This window comes from Odocoileus virginianus, chromosome 1 (assembly GCF_023699985.2).
Source record: "Odocoileus virginianus isolate 20LAN1187 ecotype Illinois chromosome 1, Ovbor_1.2, whole genome shotgun sequence".
Classification (NCBI taxonomy): Eukaryota; Metazoa; Chordata; class Mammalia; order Artiodactyla; family Cervidae; genus Odocoileus; species Odocoileus virginianus.
In genome coordinates, this window is record NC_069674.1 from 38,837,034 (window position 1) to 38,857,357 (window position 20,324).

The 20,324-nt window shown below is 40.7% G+C and overlaps 2 protein-coding genes and 1 long non-coding RNA gene across 5 annotated transcripts; 1 reads left to right on the forward strand and 2 right to left on the reverse strand.

Annotated features, from left to right (window-relative positions):
- Window positions 1-1,950: 1,950 nt before the first annotated feature.
- C1H7orf25 (chromosome 1 C7orf25 homolog) lies at window positions 1,951-4,684 on the reverse strand. 3 transcript variants are annotated; one of them, XM_020889495.2, is made up of 2 exons: window positions 4,543-4,684; window positions 1,951-3,594 (listed from the first exon to the last, which is right to left on the reverse strand). In XM_020889495.2, the coding sequence occupies exon 2, from the start codon at window positions 3,571-3,573 to the stop codon at window positions 2,308-2,310; it is 1,266 nt and encodes a 421-aa protein (XP_020745154.1). In that variant the 5' UTR covers window positions 3,574-3,594; window positions 4,543-4,684; the 3' UTR covers window positions 1,951-2,307. The 3 variants fall into 3 exon arrangements, with proteins under 3 accessions (XP_020745154.1, XP_020745156.1, XP_020745155.1); XM_020889497.2 differs by lacking the exon at window positions 4,543-4,684 and adding an exon at window positions 4,218-4,317; XM_020889496.2 differs by lacking the exon at window positions 4,543-4,684 and adding an exon at window positions 3,769-4,111.
- Window positions 4,177-13,337, forward strand: LOC139034837 (uncharacterized). Its single transcript, XR_011487427.1, has 2 exons — window positions 4,177-4,298; window positions 13,073-13,337. It is a non-coding gene; the product is annotated as an uncharacterized lncRNA (long non-coding RNA).
- PSMA2 (proteasome 20S subunit alpha 2) lies at window positions 9,728-20,225 on the reverse strand. The gene is made up of 8 exons (XM_070466950.1): window positions 20,124-20,225; window positions 16,478-16,554; window positions 15,923-16,055; window positions 14,470-14,592; window positions 13,634-13,715; window positions 12,096-12,169; window positions 10,643-10,700; window positions 9,728-10,558 (listed from the first exon to the last, which is right to left on the reverse strand). Exons 1-8 carry the CDS (start codon window positions 20,162-20,164, stop codon window positions 10,442-10,444), a joined length of 705 nt encoding a protein of 234 aa, XP_070323051.1. The 5' UTR covers window positions 20,165-20,225; the 3' UTR covers window positions 9,728-10,441.
- Between the last annotated feature and the right edge of the window lie 99 nt (window positions 20,226-20,324).

The following is a 20,324-nucleotide window of genomic DNA, read 5'->3' on the forward strand; positions in this document are numbered from 1 at the left end:
TAACTCTTTATGTTGTGCTTTCTGGTTTTATTGCTTCCCTTGAGAATTCTTTTTACTTGTCTTCTCTTACTATCTGGACCACATTTATTCTCCAACCTGGCCCTTCACTTCAAAGTGATTCAATTTGGTTTACTTTTTAGTATTGGTTGTATTTCCTGTTTGACATCCAAAATTATATTGCATGCCGTCTGACATGGCAGGCACTTGATAAATGTCTATTCAACAAAGGAATAAGTATTAGGACAACTGCCTTGAATGGGCTTCCCCCAGGAGCTCAGCGGTAAAGAAGCCACCTGCAGTCAGGGTTCAATCCCTGGGTTGGAAAGATCCCCTGGAGAAGGAAATGGCAACCCACTCCAGTATTCTTGCCTGGAAAATCCCGTGGACAGAGGAGCCTGGCAGGCTACAGTCCATGGGGGTCACAATGAGTTGGACACAACTGAGCACGCACGCCTTGAATGAATCTAGTATAGAGCCATGACTATATTCCACCATATTGCACTATCATTTTTATAATCCTATCTTTCCTTCGTTTAATTATTCCTCCACACTACAAGTTTTTGTTGTTTTCCTAAGGGATTTGATCATGACCAGATCTTAAAAATCACCAATGGCTCTCTAATGCCAAACTCTTCAGAGAACTTTGCCTGCTTTTCTAGCTTCACCTCCAGTTTTAGAGTGTCCACAAGCCTGGGCTCTGGACAGAATCTCAGTCAAAACTTCTGTACCTTTCCCATCCATGCCTGTATACTTCTTGTCAAATCTCACACCCAAACCCCTCAGAGGTTACTTCCTCTCTGACTTTCTGCCCCTCACATCAAGAATTACTCCCTTATTGTTTCCACAGTATTTTAAACATAATTATTTACAAAAATTCAGCACATTAATTATACTTCAATTGTTCACCTCCAGTCCAGACTAAAAACTCCTTAAAGAGCAATTATTCATTTTTTGTGACAATAACTGTTATAACGCTAGGTACTTAATAGTACCAAGGATCAATACTTTAGGACTTTAATAGGTGCTTGAGAAGGCCTAAGTTCAATTTCTAACCCTAGATAATTTCTGTTGCAATGAGTTAAATCTACCTCTCTACACTAAATTGGAGTCCCAATCACAGCCATTTCCCCCTAGGAAATGCATTTAGTAATAAAATCTCTCTCCAGAGAAGCATCCCATACTCTTAAGTTTGCATTTCATTTCCATTGTCACAGGGCCCGACAATCAAATTTCACCTACTCAACACTGTGGCTGGAAACAAGTTTACTCACAAAATAGGGGTTGGCACAGTAGAAAAGGCCAGGCTGTGAAAGCACAAAATCTTAACACTGGTTCCTACACTCGGCACAAATTAATACCTCAGCTTTAAGACTCAAGTCCCAATTTTTAAAATGTAAATACATTATCTACTTTGCTAATTTGTTTTCGCTGCACATTAATAAAACACCCAGCACAATATGGACATGAAAATTTTCTTAATTACAACTGTATCATGCAGCAGGCATGAAATCTCCCTGGGGCTATTTCATGAGAGAGATGTAATGAGATAACATGGCTATCCCTTGCCACTTGCACAAGAATAGTATCCATAATCCAAATACTGGCCATGTGGGGGCTATTTATATTTAAAAGTAAAATCTGAATTATTTTATATATTTTTCATTATATTCAAATTAACATTTAATCTTCCAACATCTTAGGTGTGTAGTAGTATGACTGTTGTCTACCTTTTTACAATGGTATTTCAGATTCATGGGACTCTTGTGATCAGACTTCACTTTGTTTCCTTCTATGTCAATGTACATAACCACCAGACTGCACCTAACAGATAGCAATCAGTATTTTTTTGTTAATAATGGCCATAATTTTGGCATCTAAAATTATCTGTAAACAATTAATTCCCAGGCTCAACCCGTATCAAATGCTAAATCAATATAATGAAAAACAAGCTTCAGAGGTTGCTCGATATTTAATGCAAGATGCAATGTAGCCACAGTCAAAGAGATGCAATTACCATTACGGGAGATGGAGCCCTACTGAATCAAACAAATCAAAGTATTGTGATACAGCTACAAGCCTTGCAGAGATGTATTTCTGTTCTAATTATAATGTAGCCAGTTTGATAAATAAGGTTGTCTCTTATGCTTTTTCTACATTAGGTTATTTACTTTATAGATGAGACACACCATCAACTGATTTAATAAGAGTTCTAAGTATTAATTTTACCATAGTTTTTTTTTCCAATTAAGATAGGGAGACACAGCCTTTGGTATAAATAACTTATTTCCATGACAATAAAGGATATCGTTAGTGTTCATTGTCAGTTGTGCAGTCTTTTGGTAAGGGGGTAGCTAGGGTCTCTTTGCTCTCGGTAAGCGCTCTTGGCTGATGGATAAATACACTAAACTTAACACCCTGGTTGTTGGCAGCCCGGACAAAACCACTATTGGCAGTCATTGTAATGGCTTTCAGGGTGTCTCCTGTCCCAAAAATTGTTAATGAGCGGCTGTTAATTTTTGAACTAGCCACTAGTTTCAAGGCACGCTCCGAAGGCTGGTCGGGGACCACATTAATTCGCTTAATCAGCATCGCAGCTCGCTCTCTCTCCCCGGGTCCTCCTAAGGTATCTAGGATAGACTGAAAATCCTTGACAGCAGATTCGCAAGCAAACAACTCCTTGTCCTTCATAAATGCCTCCAGCTGTGGCAGAACCTGCTCTTTCCTCTCCTGCTCTGCTTGTTCCGTGAGCACTTTTTCTTTGAAGATAAAGTGGCAGCCTCCATAGCTGAGGGCAGATACGTAGGTGATTAAAGTAGTAATGTCCAGGTTGACTCTTTTGCACACATCCACCTTGATTTCTGTAGGAAACGCGACACTTGCTAGGATGTTTTCTCGGTCTACCCGGGTCACCTGCAAAAGTTCAGGGCCCTCATCACCTGATTCACTCTCACTGGGCTGGAGCTCTTCAGGGTGATCTAACAGAGAATTCACTGCTACTATGTCCCCCCTCACTGATATGCCCATTTCTTTCAGCTTCTCAGCCATGGGGCTGGAGACACTATTGTAAAATGCAAAGATGATGTGAGGGTTGCTATATTGCACGGGCTGCTGGTGACTGGCCTGGAGGAAGTCTTCAGCCTGCTCAATAATGCTTTTGTCACCATACTGGCCCCTGCCCAGCCAAATGTTATGCAGAGCTTCAGCCTTGCGGCCAATGGCTTTCACCCAAGTATGACCACCATTTGCAACAACATCCACCACAAGGGTCTGCTTTTCTCCAAAGGTGTCTGTGTAACTGAAGACATGGAGAACACTGACCACTTCCTCCAGGTTTTCTGCTGATTCCACGATGGCTCTGAGGTGTGTCAGGTTAGTGCTCTGCAAGTGGGACTCTTTAATAGCTACTTTTCCAGCTTCTACTTTCTGTAAGAATTTTAATTCTGCCTTCAACTTGCTGCACAGCTTGGCACCACCTTCGATGCCCCCTTTTCTTGATCTGGAAAGTGATTCTGCTCTCTTGATCAGTTCCTTGGCTATGGTGATGCGTTCACAGAGCATGGAGTGTGCAGACATGCTGACAGCATTATTCCTTTCCTATGAAAACAAATAAACCACAAGCAGTTTTTCACTCAGGATTGTAAGATTTCAATCGGACAACTAAGATTATGGGGGCCCCGAGACTATGAACGTGGGATTCTGGGTGTCTGGAGTGACTTCCTCTTCTGAGGACTAGGGAAAGGATCACAGCTATACTTCCCAACTCCTTACCTACACTTGGTTTTCAAGACTCTTTACACTTTCATTTTTTCAGCTTAAAAGTCATGGGATCCACAATATAACCCAGGTAAGGATAAAATGCAGTGAGCTGGCAACCTGCTACCTAAGAAATTTCCTTATAAGCAGCCTTACTATTTGGCTGTCAAGAAATTTTATAAAGCTCGGAAGTCAAAATAAAATGGTTAAAGTATCCGCATAGACTAGCTGGTGAAAAAATTGTCCAAAAAGAAAAAATTGTCCAAAAAAATAAATTTCCCAAAACAGGAGATTCTCTCCTAAATTGAGCACTCTAAGCTTTTCATACTTGTGTCTCCTTCAACCTCCTGCCTAGTGATTCCCAGGAGCATATGGTACACGCGCCGAGGAATCAAGACTGCCTGTTCGTGCCTGTGACGCCAACCCAGCCTATTTCTAAAGAACTAAGGAGCCCACCGACTTGCCTCCAGCTCCCACTCCAAAAGAAAAGCCTGAAAATAAACTCCACGGAGCAGCCCGCGGCGACCCGAGCGGGCGGGGCTGAGGTAAGTGGGGCCTTCCTGGCGGGCATTCGGCCCTGTCGGGTCCACCTGCACCGCTGGCCCCGCTGGGTAGGCTGGGGATCCAAAAGCACCCGCGACCAGCGCGGGGTCTGCGGCGCGGGCGGAGGGGTCTCGGCGGCCCGGCGCCCACTACCCTTCCCGCGGGGCCGGGCCAGTTAAGTCCCCTCCCAGCCTCAGAAGGGGCGCTCCGTTCCCACTCCCCTTGGCCCCTTCCCCGGTTCCTCACCGGCAGCGCCCAGAACTGTGAGCGCGAGCAGGGGGCCACGTGCGCTCGAGGTCGGGACCCGCCGGTAAACCTCACCCGGCAGCCCCCACTCAACTCCGGCCTCCGCTGCTGCTCCGCCTGCGCAAGCCCTACCGCCTCGGGCGCCTAACGCGTCACGTGGCCCCGCGCCGGGTGACGCCGAGTCCGCGATTCCCAGGCGGCAGCGCGGCCTCGAGAGCGGGGCTGACGCTAGCATGGCGGCCATGTTTGTTGATGGCACCGACTTTTCCTAACTGCCGGCGCGGGGCGAACCAAGGGACGCGCGGCTTCCTGGCTCCAGGAAAGCAGCAGGGGTAGAACTTTAAGGACCGCGCCTCTCCCACTGGCCGCCGACCGCTCGATCCCCAGGGTGCCTGGTCGGCTGAACCCGCACCCTAGCATTTGATCTAATAGTTAAGACTTTGCCTGGGGCGGGAGTCGGTGCGTTTTGGTGGAGAAAATCTCCCGATGGCGCCCAGCTCCTCTCCTCGGACCAAGCACATCACTTTGCCATCAAGCTGAAACCCCTAGAGTGCCAAACGACGGTTGTAGAAAATGCTTGGCTCATTTTAACAGAAAACTGGCTAGAGAGGCTTGTCAGAGGTTACACAGCTGCTAAGTACTGGAGCTGAGAGTTCTGACTCCAAGCCAAAGCACTCGCCAGTGCAACATCACGGGCTCTGCATAGTGTCATACACAGATCCTCTGCCTTTCTAAAAGAAAGACAAAAGAAGACAAATGTGGCTTCTGAAGGGCTGGGAAATTGACATTAACCCTGCTACAGTGTTCAGAGTCACCCATAAAGTAGAAAGTGAGGTCGCCCAGCTGTGTCCGACTCTGTGACCCCATGGACTGTAGCCTACCAGGCTCTCCGTCCATGGGATTTTCCAGGCAAGAGTACTGGAGTGAGTTGCCATATCCTTCTCCAGAGTATCTTCCCAACCGAGGGATCGAACCCGGTTCCCCGGCATTGTAGGCAAGATGCTTTACCATCTGAGCCACCAGGGAAGTCTTTAAGCCTCATTCTAAAAATTAAAGAGAACTTGACGTTAAATTTTATCCTATGCCTGCCTGCTCCTTTAAAGGAATGAAAAAGGAACAAACCTACAAAGCTAAAAAGAAAAAAGAAAACAAGACTGCACAGGAGACATGTCAATAAGTTTTTGGAAGACCAAGAGCAGTGAAACTTACTCAATGCTTAACATATGGCCGGCATTGTTCTGAGTGCATTTCACATATTAATTTATCCAACCTTTTTAGCCTCAAAGATACACTTTAGAGTTAAATCTGCTAGAGAGTGGTTATTTGAACCAGGAAGCCTCTCCGTGGATGGAGTAGTTAGCAGAAACAAAGCTGCGTCAAGTGATTCACAAAGCAGAACTCCCAAAAGGTTCTGGATACCAGGGGAGTAGTTGAGGCAGGACTAGAAATGGGCATTGCTTATGTTGTATATCCAACAGACACATAAGTCCTCTCTCCAGTCCTGTGAAGCTGGGACTGTTACCCATCCTTCCCCTGGCAGAAGTGTAGCATTTAAGATGTTGAAGATAGGGGATTAGAAAGGTTCCAGACACATTATGAAGAATGCAAGTTAATATCCTGAATAGGAAAACGTTGTTGGCCCCTTTTCTGCCCCTCACAAAACAAAGGCACTCCTGTCCCACTCCCCTCATCACCCTCTCCCCCAAACCCTGTTTTTCTCTGGAGTCACAGAGCACATGAAAGACCACAGAGAAATGATTTACAGGTGATATTTGGCATCCCCCAGTTGGTGGCTCAGACAGTAAAGAATCCACCAGCAAAGCAGGAGACCCTGGTTTGATTCCTGGGTTGGGAAGATGCCCTGGAGGAATGGCAACCCACTCCAGTATTCTCGCCTGAAGAATCCCACGGACAGAGTGGTGAGCGACGGTCACAATGAGTCAGACACGACTGAGCAACTAATCACAGCACAGTAAGCAGGTTTGGGACTCACAAACAGCACTTTCAAACATTTTTCTGTTTGGAATCTAAAGGAAACAGAAAGCAGAACAAACGTTTTGTTTTTAAATATCTTTAACATCCTCAGGTGGCTCAGATGGTAAAGAATCTGCCTGCAATTCCGGAGACCTGGGTTTGATCCCTGGGGTGGGAAGATCCCCTGGAGAAGGGAATGGCTATCTACTCCAGTATTCTTGCCTGGAGAATTCCATGGACAGAAGAGCCTGGCAGGCTACAGTCCAGGGGGTGCAAAGAGTGGCACATTACTGAAGTGACTAACACTTTCACTCAGATAAAAGGTATTTTAACCATGAATCAAGAGAATTTTTTCCTAAAGGGGAGATAATGGAGTATAGTAGAGTTCTTCAAAACTAAAAATGCTATCCCAAATCTTAAAACATCAATAGAAAAGTAGGAAGTGTCTACTATAAGTAGAAAAGTCTACTAAAAAGTAGAATTTTAAAAACAGGTGAAAAATACAGTGAAAACAAAAGGGTCCAGTATCCAATTAATAAGAGACTCAATGTGGAGACAATTCTTTCTAGTCTAGAATTTTTAAATCCAGCCAATCAAGAAAAGGGGAAGAGGATGAGATGGTTGAATGGCATCACCAACTCAATGAATGAGTTTGAGCAAGCTTCGGGAGTTGGTGATGGACAGGGAAGCCTGGCAAGCTACAGTCCATGGGGTCGCAGAGTTGGACACAACTGAGTGACTGAACTGAATCAAGAAACAGAATAGTTTCAACATGCAACTAGCTTAGATTAGAGCAGGAAGAGAGGGTTCTTTCTTGGAATGGTGTGAAAGGTAGGGTGAGAACTGATAAGATTACCTGATATCTGACCAAGAGGAAAACAGACTGAGGAGGGTTTTACAATCCTGTTGGGGGGGAGCTGGTAAGAATTAGTGAGCCACAGAAAAAAACAAAGCAAAAAACTGAGGAAAAGCAATCACAGTATACTTGCGTGCTAAATCACTTCAGGCGTTTCCAACCCTTTGCGACCCCATGGACTATACAGCATGCCAGGCTCCTATCCTGGAGATTCTCCAGGCAAGAATACTTGTGTGGATTGCCATGTCCTCCTCCAGGGGAGCTCCCCAACCCACGGATCGAATCCATGTCTCCTTTGTCTCCTGCGTTGGCAGGCAGGTTCTTTACCACTAGAGCCCTCTGGGAAGCCCTCACAGTATACTTAATACCAATTAAAAAACACCTTTTAAGCTCAACATTGTGATCTAATTAAAGCAGAGAGGAACTGAGGGACGTATAAGAGTTCAAAATTCTCATATTGCAGAAGAAAATGTTTATATGGTAGTTAACCTTTTGGAGTCCAGAAACGACCATATAAGCCTACTGTTTTGAAATACAGGAGTACTTGATAAGAGTACTTAAAAAGTGAAAAGTGATGAATGGATCAGGGACAAGGCCTTTGATCAGTGTTAGTTGTCCAACTTTAAGTTCATGCTTAGGAAGCTATCATTTGGTAGCCAACTATTGCTGGTTCTATAAGGTCCTTTGGAGCAGAGTCATGGGAGGAGTATGAATTGAAGGACCTGTGTGAAGTAATACGACATTAATACAGGACCACTGAACTGGTTTCAGGAAATTAGGATTCTAAACCAAAGGACTTACTCACTCTTACATGTTCTCGGGCAGTCCGCTGAATATTAGCTTAAGTTTCTTTACAACAGGGGCTCGGAGCTTGCCTACATTTGCAATAAAGACTGAGAGCAGGCATTTCCAGCCATGAACATAATTGAGCAATAGATGAAAAATCCTCTGATCATATTTATCAGCTAATCAGTGCCCAATAAATTAGCACTTGATAATTATAAAGATCCGTATTACTTTTCTTCCTGATCCCCCTTTCCTTTTGAACGCCCTCCTACCCCCACACGTGAATTTTAAATATGTCCACATTTCACTGCTAATAGTTTTGCAAAAACTTGAATTCACAGTTCAGTGAGAAACTAGAAAACAAAACAAGTGGAGGCAAATGTTTTTTTAATACAAAAAAACAAAAAGGAACTGAAAATGGAGAATGTACATGAGGAGCATTATGATACTTAAAATGATTTTAAAAGCTAGAATCCACAGGCTAGAAGACTGAAGAATTTGGGAAGGCGTAGGGATGCATGCAGTGGGTTGCTAGACCAAAAACTTGAGTTTCCCAAGAACTGAGACAAAGGGAACAACTTTAGATCACTGAAGAGAACAAACTGAGAACCAAGGGAGACGTGTTCATGGAGAAGCTTCAGCTGAACTGGGCTTTGGATTTAATGGGGCAAGAAGCAGAGATGAGACTCTGGACACAGATGTGCTTCAGCTCATTTTTCCTCCCTTTATTCCATAGGATTTATTCTGTTAGTGCTCCATAAGAACCTCCATGTGCTTTTGGTCCTAAATAAAACTGCCTTTACTCTTCCCTTCTTTGAAGAATTTTGGCATTCCTCTGATTTCTTAATGTTGGACATTGGCGAGCCTAAGCAAATTCAAAGGAGCTGAAACTAGCTGAAACTCAACCATTAACCTTGCCAGGCCTTTCACTTGCAGAATCAAGGTTAGTCCTGAGAAAACCCTCTGAAATAATTACCATGTGCAGTCACTCGGCCAGTTAAGGGGGAGAGGTAAGACCTAACTCCAAAACCATTCCTTTTAACCATTAAGTTCTCTTTTTAGCATGCTGGATTCATAATGTACCAAGAGCCAACAAGAGGAGACTAATGTTAAATGAGGTCTTCAAGACAAATGTCTAGAAACAGGTCAAGTTGGCATCTCCCATCTCTCATCATAACACTTCTGCCACTATAGGGGGTTACAGTGACAGCAGGGAGAACTGGGAATCCTGACAAAAATACTCCAAGATAAGTCTCTTTCCTAAAAAGCCTAAACTTAACCAAATCTTTTGAGATCTTTTGAGCCACATTTAAGTCACAGAAATCCCCATCTCTTTGTTAGTAAGAACAGTGACATTCATAAACTACGTTCTGTGAGCAAGACTAATGACAGGATTTCTCTCAACCTACGATGCCTTATAAAACAAAGAAAGCTTTAAGTGCTATGCTTCACATATAATGGAAACAGGGCTCTGATATTCCATGATTAGCTTGCAGTTGGAAGTCTTAATGTGCAGTGAAGGTTCTGATTACAGAGGTTACATGAATGAGGGAGAGACTTAAGCCGTAATTTTGACATTTAAGTATTAGCATTTTATTTCCAGCACTCATGTTCATCCTGGAGTTAGAAAGATCTAGTAGACTCTAGGGGGCTCTTTTGAAATACATTTATGTACTTGTGACGGAAAAGTCAACAGGAACTAGCACACCGTTTTTTATGTATTTACACAGTACATCTCCTATAGGAGGCTGTTTGGCTCAGCACTCTCGGCGGCTCCAGTGCAATCTCATAGAACATCCTAGGTTTCACTGATCCACACCTAATGGTGCCTGAAATACAGCTATGCTTCCTACCTTGCCTCAGAATCCATGAAAGTCTACAGATTCTCTCAGCTCCAAAAGCAGTGTTTACTGAAATCAGGATTTTGCTTTCCTGAAGCAGACAACATCTGACAGTAAAGAAGATGACAAGGTTTGACTTAACCCAAACTGTGTGAAGACTAAAGACCAATTTCACCATTCTGCTTTTCAATGTAGTTTCCAGAAATCAACTGTGATGGAAAGCAGGAAATAACTATGTTAAAAGTTTACTAACTCCTAAAACGCTGGAAGTTAATTTAAGAGTTTATTATGATTTATAAGTCTCATTTTAAAAACATCAGTCCATCAAACCATGTAGAAATAAGTATGCAAAAAGTCTGCAAAACAAAACATACTTTAAACATGTTTAAGTAGAGAAGTTATCTGAAATTCTGCATTTTCAGTCACTTCATTATTTGCATTATTATGCAATGGCAGCCAAATAATCCTTAACTTCAGTTGGGGTAAGCCTCCTAAATCCGGCTTCGTTGCAGATTCCAACTTCTATATTATCTTCTGTCATCTGCCCTTCAAAGCTTTCCTGATGAAGGAGGGGAAAAGGTCAATTTTCCAAACAGTTAATCATAAAATCACTACAAATCCAATCATTAGATATTGAACTAACCTTTAGGGTTAATATGGCTGTATGAATGGCATCTTCAAGTTCCAAATCTTCATTATATCTAAAGAATTTTTTTTAAGAAAAACAATGACTTGTGGCACTATTAAGATGATTCATGACTAAGGAAACAATGATAGCAACAGCATTAAGATTTTTTAAACATCTAATAAGACATTCTTAAAAATATTATGTTACAAATTCTCCTAGTCTCCTCACTGAGCTGTCCCCAAAATAAGAAATTGACAATTATTTGGGGTGCATTCCTGACATCATGAAGAATGTAACCCTAACACGAGTTTACTTAGGAAATTTCCTTAAGTATAAGTATTTTACTATGATCAGCATGTGGTGGCAATATTATAACAATTTACAAAAATAAAGCAGAGAAATCAAACCTTTAGTAAAATTTCATAACATCTGGAAGACTCACCAATAATACATAAGAGGATAAAGAAAGTGCTTTAAGATCCTAAGATTATTTAAGTTTACCAAGTAATCCCAGGTCTAAGATTTTTAAGTAATCTTAGCATTAATATTATCTGAGAATGTACTGAAAAGATTCATTTGGTGGTTAAAATCAATTGCAGACTGTTCCCATCCAAAATATAGGACACTTTTTGGTGGGCTACAATAATGCTGAGTCTAGAATACAGCTGGAATTAAGTGAGAGAAGTCTGCTGTGTTGGGCAGGGGTAGATTTTTATGTATCACATCTTTTTTTAATTTTGTTTTTTTAATTTATATTTGGCTGCACTGGGTCTTCGTAGCCGTGCGCAGGCTTTCTCTAGTTGAGGTGAGCGGGGGCTACTCTCTTGTTGAGAAGCACAGGCTCTAAGGCACACAGGCTTTAGATTGTAGCCCATGAGGTTAGTCACTTTGCAGCATGTGGGATCCTCCCAGACTGTGCCCTACACTGGCAGGATTCTTAACCACTGGACCACCAGGGAAGCCCCATATGTCACATCTTTAATCTACCATCAACACCAGGTTATTTGGGTTCACTATATATTTTTTGGTAATTGTCAAAATGAAAAATGACAGAGGAGCCTGGCGGGCTACAGTCCACGTGGCCTCAAAGAATCAGACACGACTGGGTGACTGAGCACACATACAAACTGTTATCACTTAAACCATTTAAAAATTTTCTTCCCAAACTTTTTACTCCAAATCCAATGGTCTTTTTTTTTTCTTTTTGAGATGGTAGAAAAAATGAAGTAAAAAAAAAAAATTTAGGAAAACATGAGGATGTAGAAAGAAAAGTTCTTAAGAAATGAGTATTACCACTTAATATGTTAAAGGCTGGGGAGCCAGAGTACAGACAAGTAAGTTTGTTCTATCAGCAGCTAGGCTTGACTACAGTCATGCAACAAATTTGTTTATAGATTAATGATATTATTTGCAGAGAGCTAAAGACCATAGAGTAAGTGTGGTAATGAATCTAGTTTTATAAGTCTACCTTTTCTCAAGGAAAGTTTTCCCATTTACATAGTTCTTTCCCATTGCTGTGGCTTTCCAGGCAAAGTAAGCTCCCTAATCAGGAGAGGAAGAGGAAAAAAAAAAAAAAGCACATTTTAAATCATTAATTATTTATGACTCTGACATTTATTTCTCAGCTCCATAATTTGTCTATAACTTCTAAGGTTTTCAGAATATTTATTGGAATACAATGAGCTATGTCACAAAATAAATTAATGTGATAACAAAGAGGCACGAAGAAACTTTTGGAGGTTCAGCATCTTGATTGTGTTGATGATTTTCTCAGGTATTTAATATATCAAAACCCCATCAATGTACAATTTACTGTACAAAATTTTTGTAAAAAAAAGAAATGAAGTTAATTTAGAGCAAATAATCAAAAGCAGTATTTTAGCTTACTAGGATTGAAAGGCTCTAAAAATCTGTTCATATCTATCTGAAAAATGGTGACCAGCTCTCCATCACTGGTGAACAAACTAAAAAGACACAACTTTGCACTAAAAATTTTCAAAGGTGTTGATATTTTGTAATCTAAAGTTACACGAAAACAGCTACCATATCATATATGGCTCATCTACTGAAAAAGTACATATGCACACATATACAGAAACTAAAAGCAACAGACCATATCTTAAAAGAAAACAAGTGACTTTTAGCTGTAACAGGGGAAAAGGGCAAAAGATGAAAGCTAGGTGCCCACGATGATGGCTCTGCTACTCTGAGGAAAGGAAGATAAGAGGACTTGTCATTTAGCTTCAGAAGCTCAGATATGGGGTAACAGACACTGTCAGAGTTCCTCAAACACTTAATTTTTCTGATTTAATTAACAACCTAAATATTTTTGCCTTATCAGATCACAAAGCTAGAGTATAAGATGTGAATTGAGTAAACCTGCCATTACCTAATGATCTATAAACTATGAAAGATCAGTTTCTAATCGTGAATCTTTTCTTCCAGGTCTCCTCACAGCAAACCTGAGTGACAGACATGAGACACACGTGGAGGAGTGGTGCCTTCTCCAGACACCTGCCAACCCAGACACCAGTCTTCTGCTTTATAGCAAACGACTCACTCACTTTGCAAAACATCAAAGTCATGACAGTAACATCAATATTTGTGCAGAAGAGTCACTTCAAGTCAACCCCAAGATTAAATTAATGGCAAAGGGCACTGCCCACTCCCAGAAAGGTTTTAACTAAATTAAAATTAGCTTTAATCATAATTTTTAAAAGAATTCCACAGATTTACAGAGATTTGATAATAACCTACTTCAACAAATCATTCTAAGTACGTGAAGTTAATCAGCATGCCAGAAGAAAAGAGGGCAGAACTAAAGGAGGTTCCTTATCAGAAGATGAAGTTATCAACATTTTAAATGTTCAAGTGAATATGTATTAGTTCTAAAGCCCAAATGGAAGAGAAAATACTCTAACTTGTAAGGGTTTTATGGCTTCTATTTTTACTAGATATTCAAAGAGCACTTTAACAATCTACTCGAATACACCTAATGGTACTTACAGATGGATCTGACTGAAATAAATATGGCCGTCCCTCATTCCAACCACAGATAAGTAAAGAAACTCCAAATGGGCGAACACCACTGAACAAAGAGAAATGAAAATTACTTGGCACCTTCATGGTGTTAAAGTCAACTTAATGTAAGAAGTTATTAATACTCTCAGGTAAAGCAAGTTACCAGGTAAATCGAATTAGACTTCTAAGTTCCTTAAAAAGCATTTAACACCTGTCTAAACAAATCAGTTCAAAATGAATTTTCTTTATGGTACTGAGGAACAACAGTCAAATCATTTTGGTCAATAGACTGATACAAATATTGGGGTTAATAAGTGTGGCTAACACTTCATGTCCTAACAAAATAACAGATTTTCAGCAAATGCAGCTTTCCCACTGGTTTTACGTATCAGCAATTACCTCATCATTTTCACATCCAAACTCAAGAACACTGGAATTAAAATGAATACAGATGTGTCAGTTACTGCTTTCATCAAGTGCTTATAATCATTTCTAGCTAGAAGATAAATCTGGAGGCAGCAATGACTGCCTGCCCATAAAGAAATGTTTTAATCACTGTCAAAAGGACTTTATCTAGAAGCTGCTTTCTGCTGTTACATGAACAGCTACAATACATTCCCACTTTCTCTTTAAGAAAATATTTCAAGTCCAGTTAAGATCAGAACTATTCATTCACAGTGGTTTTCTTCACTGATTAAGGTAATACAGGAATACTAAATCCTCTTTTTTTTTTTTCCTGAAGTATGTCTACTTTTACAAAAGTAAGATGATTTTTTTTTTTCCTAATTCATGACACATTTCAAATAATAAAATCAACTTACCCTGACTGGGTATATTCCTGCATCACGGAAGCTACTCTCTGTACCAGTTGAGCTGTGGGAATAGGTTCTTGGTAAACGAGATAGTACTGTTGAGCTAGTTTTCGAGCTCTGTGCACAAGTACCCTGAAAAATAGAAAAGAAATAAGACTTAATTAAAATTCATATGCTTTACATCCTCAAGACTCATTCACCTTCTATAGGCATACAACTATAGCACAAGTTTGACAGTAGCTCTCAGCTGTAAACCAGTCATCCAATTACAGCTAACTTAAAAGAAAATATCAGAGTGTCACTGAAGAGCTAAACTACAGGAAATGGACAAGAATAAGACAAAAGGAAAACTATGGACTAGGGGTATCAATCAGTTTAACAGACACAGCTTTAATGCACAAGAGATTTTTATCTCTTGTCACAGAATCTCCAAGAGTATGCCCCCCGTATCCCAAGAGAGGGTACCTTCTCATTTTATATCTCATTCCAGGTAATACACTAATATGCACACACATGAACACACATACACACGTGTTAAGGCATCTCACTCTGCCTCAATCATGTCCACAGACTGAACTTCAAAGAGTACCATGAAACTGTTTATAATGTAAAAAATGTAAAATTTGTCAAAAGTATAACGATTAAATATATTGGCAAGACAAGCAGGATTTAGCTCTACCTGCTCATGTACTACTGATCTGAGCTGTACACATTATCCCTCTGAACAAGACTCCTGCCAAGTCTCTGTTTATTCTGTTGAGTGGTAATACACTGCAGCCTCCCTCCCTGAAGTGGTAACAGGTTCCACTGCAGCGAAGCCTGATTATATGTCGGTGACACTAGTGCTGTTGCCGACTCATAAAAGTGAAATTCTAGCTCTACCTATCTTGTTCCACAAGTCAATGAAGTAATAATAATCCTTTCAACTGTTAAATGACAAACAGAAAACTATCCATCTCTTTAAACTTGCTGGTACCCTGATGGAACCAGATTACTCTCTTCCTGTGAATATTAAAGAAGAGACTACATAAACATCTGGATCCTAACTGATTGTCATACTCTACAACTTCCAGTGGCCTTTTTGAGAATTCTGTCCTTTTGCTAAAAACAGAAATAAATACAATGAGGTTAACTCTGGATAATATGCTTTCTTTTGCTGTCTGGTAAACTTTTTAAAAATATAGTTTATTATAACATGTATTGCTGAGGCCTTGGATGGTAGAAGAGAACAGAGCTGACAGGAGTGAGTACTATATCCATCTCCTCTTTTAACAAGTGAGGAGCACTGAGTTCTTCACCTTCAAGAAACCCCCAGTCTGCCTCATACTGGCAACTAACTTCAGCTGCTGTTCTTCAACTAAGCAAAAAAACAAGAAGGTAGGCGATTAAAGGAAAACATCCCTTGTTTTTTCTTCCCAAAGTATCAATTACAAGGAATTCATGTGATGGTGATACAAGGTACCTGTAATCTGGGCCCATGCCACTATACACCAAACCTATATGCTTGGTGATTGGTTCCACTTTGTGGACACTTCGCTCATCATACAGAATGGATTTCTGTTTCTTCTCAGTTGCCAAGACCACGCCATTTGCAGCTTAAAAAAAAGAAAATAAAAGACTTGAATGTTTAATCATCTGTATTGCACAAGAAATCCCTCAGTTAAAGGTATTATGCAACTTTTCCTAAAGTATTCTAGGACACGTTAGAGTACGTTAAGTTTTAAAATTATGGAATTCTGCCTACTTAGCCTACTGTTCTTATAATTTGAAACTTAAAAACCAATGATACATTTTTACACGGTATCCTTAAATTTTACAATTAACCTTTTCTAAGTTAAAAAATTTAATCATCTTCTTTGGTTTACTACTTCTTTAAACATCAAAATACTGTAGATTAACAAAAAGAACTGTTAAAAATTATGCCGCCACAGCTATTTATTTTTACATTAATGGCCTATTAATCCCCAAAAAGCATTACAACTAATAGGAATCTGAAGTGAATGAAGCATTTAATTACCTTTAATTCCCACTGAAGGAGCTCCTCCAGCTACAGCAGCCAAAGCATATTCTATCTGGACAAGTTTACCAGACGGGCTTAAAAAGAAACAAAGGTATTGCTAAATTTCAATATTATTGCTAAATAAATATTCTCAAATATTTATTACAGGAGCATCTCTGAGAAAGGGCAGGCAAATAGGCCAAATCTATTAATCAAGCATCAATAGATGGGCTTTGGACATTTATCAGAAGTTATATAGAAACCAAAGTTATTAGGTGATGTGAACATATTCATAATGAAACACTAATCTCTTTCCTTTGGTTGATTTTTCTTGTCTGCCATTTAAAGCAGTATTATTATTCTTTTCTTTCACCACTCACCAATAGTTTTCTCATCTGTAAAATGGGGATAATAGTGTTACCGGGTTCAAAGTTTGTTGTGAAGATTAAATGAAATGATGCCTTTTGTTCCTGGCACAAAATTAGCACTAAGTAAACACCAAATAATAACGTTACTAAGAACATATGTTTGTCTGTTAAACACCAAATAACAGCACATATTCCATGTGGGTGGAGTTTGACATTTTATAAAGTAGACATAACCTAACACCTAAGATCTACATGTCAGTCACAACAAAATATAACAACAACAAAAAACTATTTCAAGATGCTGTGAGCTGGTTATACTTCTCTGGTTCCACTGAGTTTGGCAGTCAAATGCTAGGTCCAAACTGGCTTTTTAGGTGATATATTATTTCAGTCTAGTTGTTGAGTTAGAACAAATACCATAAACATCACCAACCTTTCTATTTGATTGATAAAGTCTGTGAATGAAAATAATTTGTCCAAAGTGAGACATAAGCTAGGTCCACATATCCAGTCTACTGGATATAATCTTCAGATTCAGGAGGTCATCTGTTTCATCTTCATAAAATTATAGATACTGTCACTCAAGTCTCATCTCACACCATGCCATTGCGCTCCAGAGACACAACTACCGTTAGAATTCAAAAAACCCCTCTGGCAAGACAATCCCTGTTTGCAATGCACTTCACCACTGTCTGGTGAACTCCTTCCAAGTCACTCTCCAATCCTTAGTAGAAGTGTCACTTTCTCAAGGAAAGCTGCCCTGACCGCCCAGACTAGGCCAAACCCCACACACTCATACCTGAGTGTCCCGTGCTTCCTCTTTGGCTCAGAGTCATCACACTTGAATTACTTTGTAACATTCACGAAGTGTAAGCTGTGTTCAATCAACACACCAACATATAACCAATGACCAGGTTCATCTGGCTGAGAGACAGACATACATCCACACCTATTTTTAAGGAATATACCTAGGAGGAGCAGTCTACTGCTGCCACTGCTGCTGCTAAGTCACTTCAGTCGTGTCCGACTCTGTTCGACCCCACAGACGGCAGCCCACCAGGCTCTATCAGGGATAAGTGAAATAGCCCTCCAACTAGTTTTCATTTCCCACTCTTACTTCCATTCCCCGTTCCGGATACTTTTATATCATAACATCTTCCATTTAAATCCTTTAATTTTTTGACTCATTTACAATAAAAGCTCCTTACTCTGGCCTACAGGGCCATGCAAGATTGGTTCAGACCCAGGATAATGTCCTGCTCACTATACTCTAACACATTGGCCTTCTATCAATTCAGTCTTCCTCAACTTCAGCACTTTCAAACATGCTTTCCCTTGTCGGCAACTCTCCCTACCCTTCAATTTTCAAATAGTTGGCTCCCTTTCATCTTCCAGTCCCCCAGAACAACCCCCAAGCATTGGTCTTTCCTGATCGCCCAATCTAAAGTTACATTCCTTCTTTCGCCCTTTCTTAATAAAAATTCCCGAATAAGGGAAAATCATTCTTCAGAATGTATGAGTAGACACCCATTTGTTTACCCACTGATTGTCAATGAAGTGAAAGTGAAAGTCGCTCAGTACTGTCTGACTCTTCACAACCCCACAGACTATACAGTCCAAGGAATTCTCCAAGCCAGAATATTAGAGTAGGTAGTCTTTCCCTGCTCCAGGGGATCTTCCCAACCCAACCAGGTCTCCCGCATTGCAGGCAGATTCTTTACTAGTTGAGGCACAAGGGAAGTCCAAGAATACTGGAGTGGGTAACCTATCCCTTCTCCAGCGTATCTTTCCAACCCAGGAATTGAACCGGGGTCTCCTGTGTTGCAGGAGGATTCTTTACCAGCTGAGCTATGAGGGAAGCCCACTGGTTATCAATATCCCCAACTAAATGTGATCCTCAGGAACACCTTTTCATCCTACAGTATAGTCTCTTATCACGTCTACCATTAATAATTCTAATTACAACAGGCTAGAAACAATTTTTAAAATCCAAAACAGAATTGCACCATCATATTTTTTTTAAAAGATGTTTAAACAAGGAAATTTATTATAGAAAGATTCAGTCCCTGATAACATATGGTTGCTACGTGTTTCAGCTAGAATTAGGATAACACTTTCTTAAAGATAGAGGTCCATGTTTTGTCTCCAAATAGGAAGAGTAGCGACCTGTCAAACCCTGTTTCCTATCACTGTATGAGATCTTTTTTAAAGATAAATATTCTAGTATTTTAAGAAGACATTACACAGTAATGCAAAATGTATTAATTTTGTCGTCAGAAAGAACCCAGTTTAAATGTTAACCTATGACCAGGGAGGAGTTATTGAATTTGAGTTGTGGTCACCTCATTTGCAAGATGTTTAGAAAACATTCATCACACAGGGTAGCCCAAAGAGAAGAAGTAAGCTCCACCCACACATAAAGTACTCAACAAGTTAGATGCCGCTTGTCTTTAGCTGTCAGATAATATTTTTAATTAAATAGGCCATTACTGACCATAGGGAAAGTGGCCAAATTGAATCCTTCTCCGGTCAGTAAAGCCTTTGGTGACGGTTTTCTTACACCGGGAACGATGATAGTGCAGCTCAGATTTATTTTGAAAAATATGCTTACATAAATGCTCTGAAGTTTAAAAGCCTACAATCTTTCTTTAAATAAACATATCCCCTTCCAAAAATAACAGCCCCAAAGCAAATACAGCCTATTTTGGAGCCCACAAAGACAACAGGCTAGAAACATTACCACTTTCACTTTCAGTTCTTAAGCTTCCAGTAGGGGCACCGAAAAAATCGAAAGCGGGAAAAGGTTTCCAAAGACATCAGCGCCAAATGGAAGCTAAGACTAGAACTGAACTGTAAAGTTGGGGCTTTCCAAGAAAAAGGAACCCCACAGAGCTGACCAAGATTCCAAACTGCAGAAGCTCCTGAATCAGGCCTACTTGGGTCAGGAAGGAAATCTTCTGAGCTCTGAATAGGAAACCTGGACGCAGCTCATTCAAAATTGCCTTTTTCTCTAGTTCCAAAGCTAAAGAAAATCCCTGGGTGAGGGCCTCAACTTCCCACAGCGTCTAGATAGATCTCCCAGGAAATCCTGACTCGCATTCCCACGGCCCCCAGGCACCAATGCTCCCCAGGCCGCGGGAAGGCCACGCAAATGACTTGGCAAACTCGTATTTCCACCCCCATTTCCTACTAGGCCGTCAGGAAGCGCCAAGTCAGAGACCAGGAAGGTAAAAACCTGGTCGGCAGAGCTCCTGCAACCTCGGTTACGTGGAGGACCTCAGAAGTCCCTTCCATACCTGAATGTAGTCAGCGAAAAGCTGTAACCACGCTCCGCCATCTTTACCCGAAGACCCAACGCACATCCGTGCACATGCGCACTGAGGCCAGTTTAGTTTCTTTTCTCCGCCCCGCGCCTTTCTTTCTAGGCTTCTGATTGGAGGAAAGGCAGAGCCGCTCCAGAAGCATGCTGGGAGTTATAGTTCCAGGTGCGCGTTTGC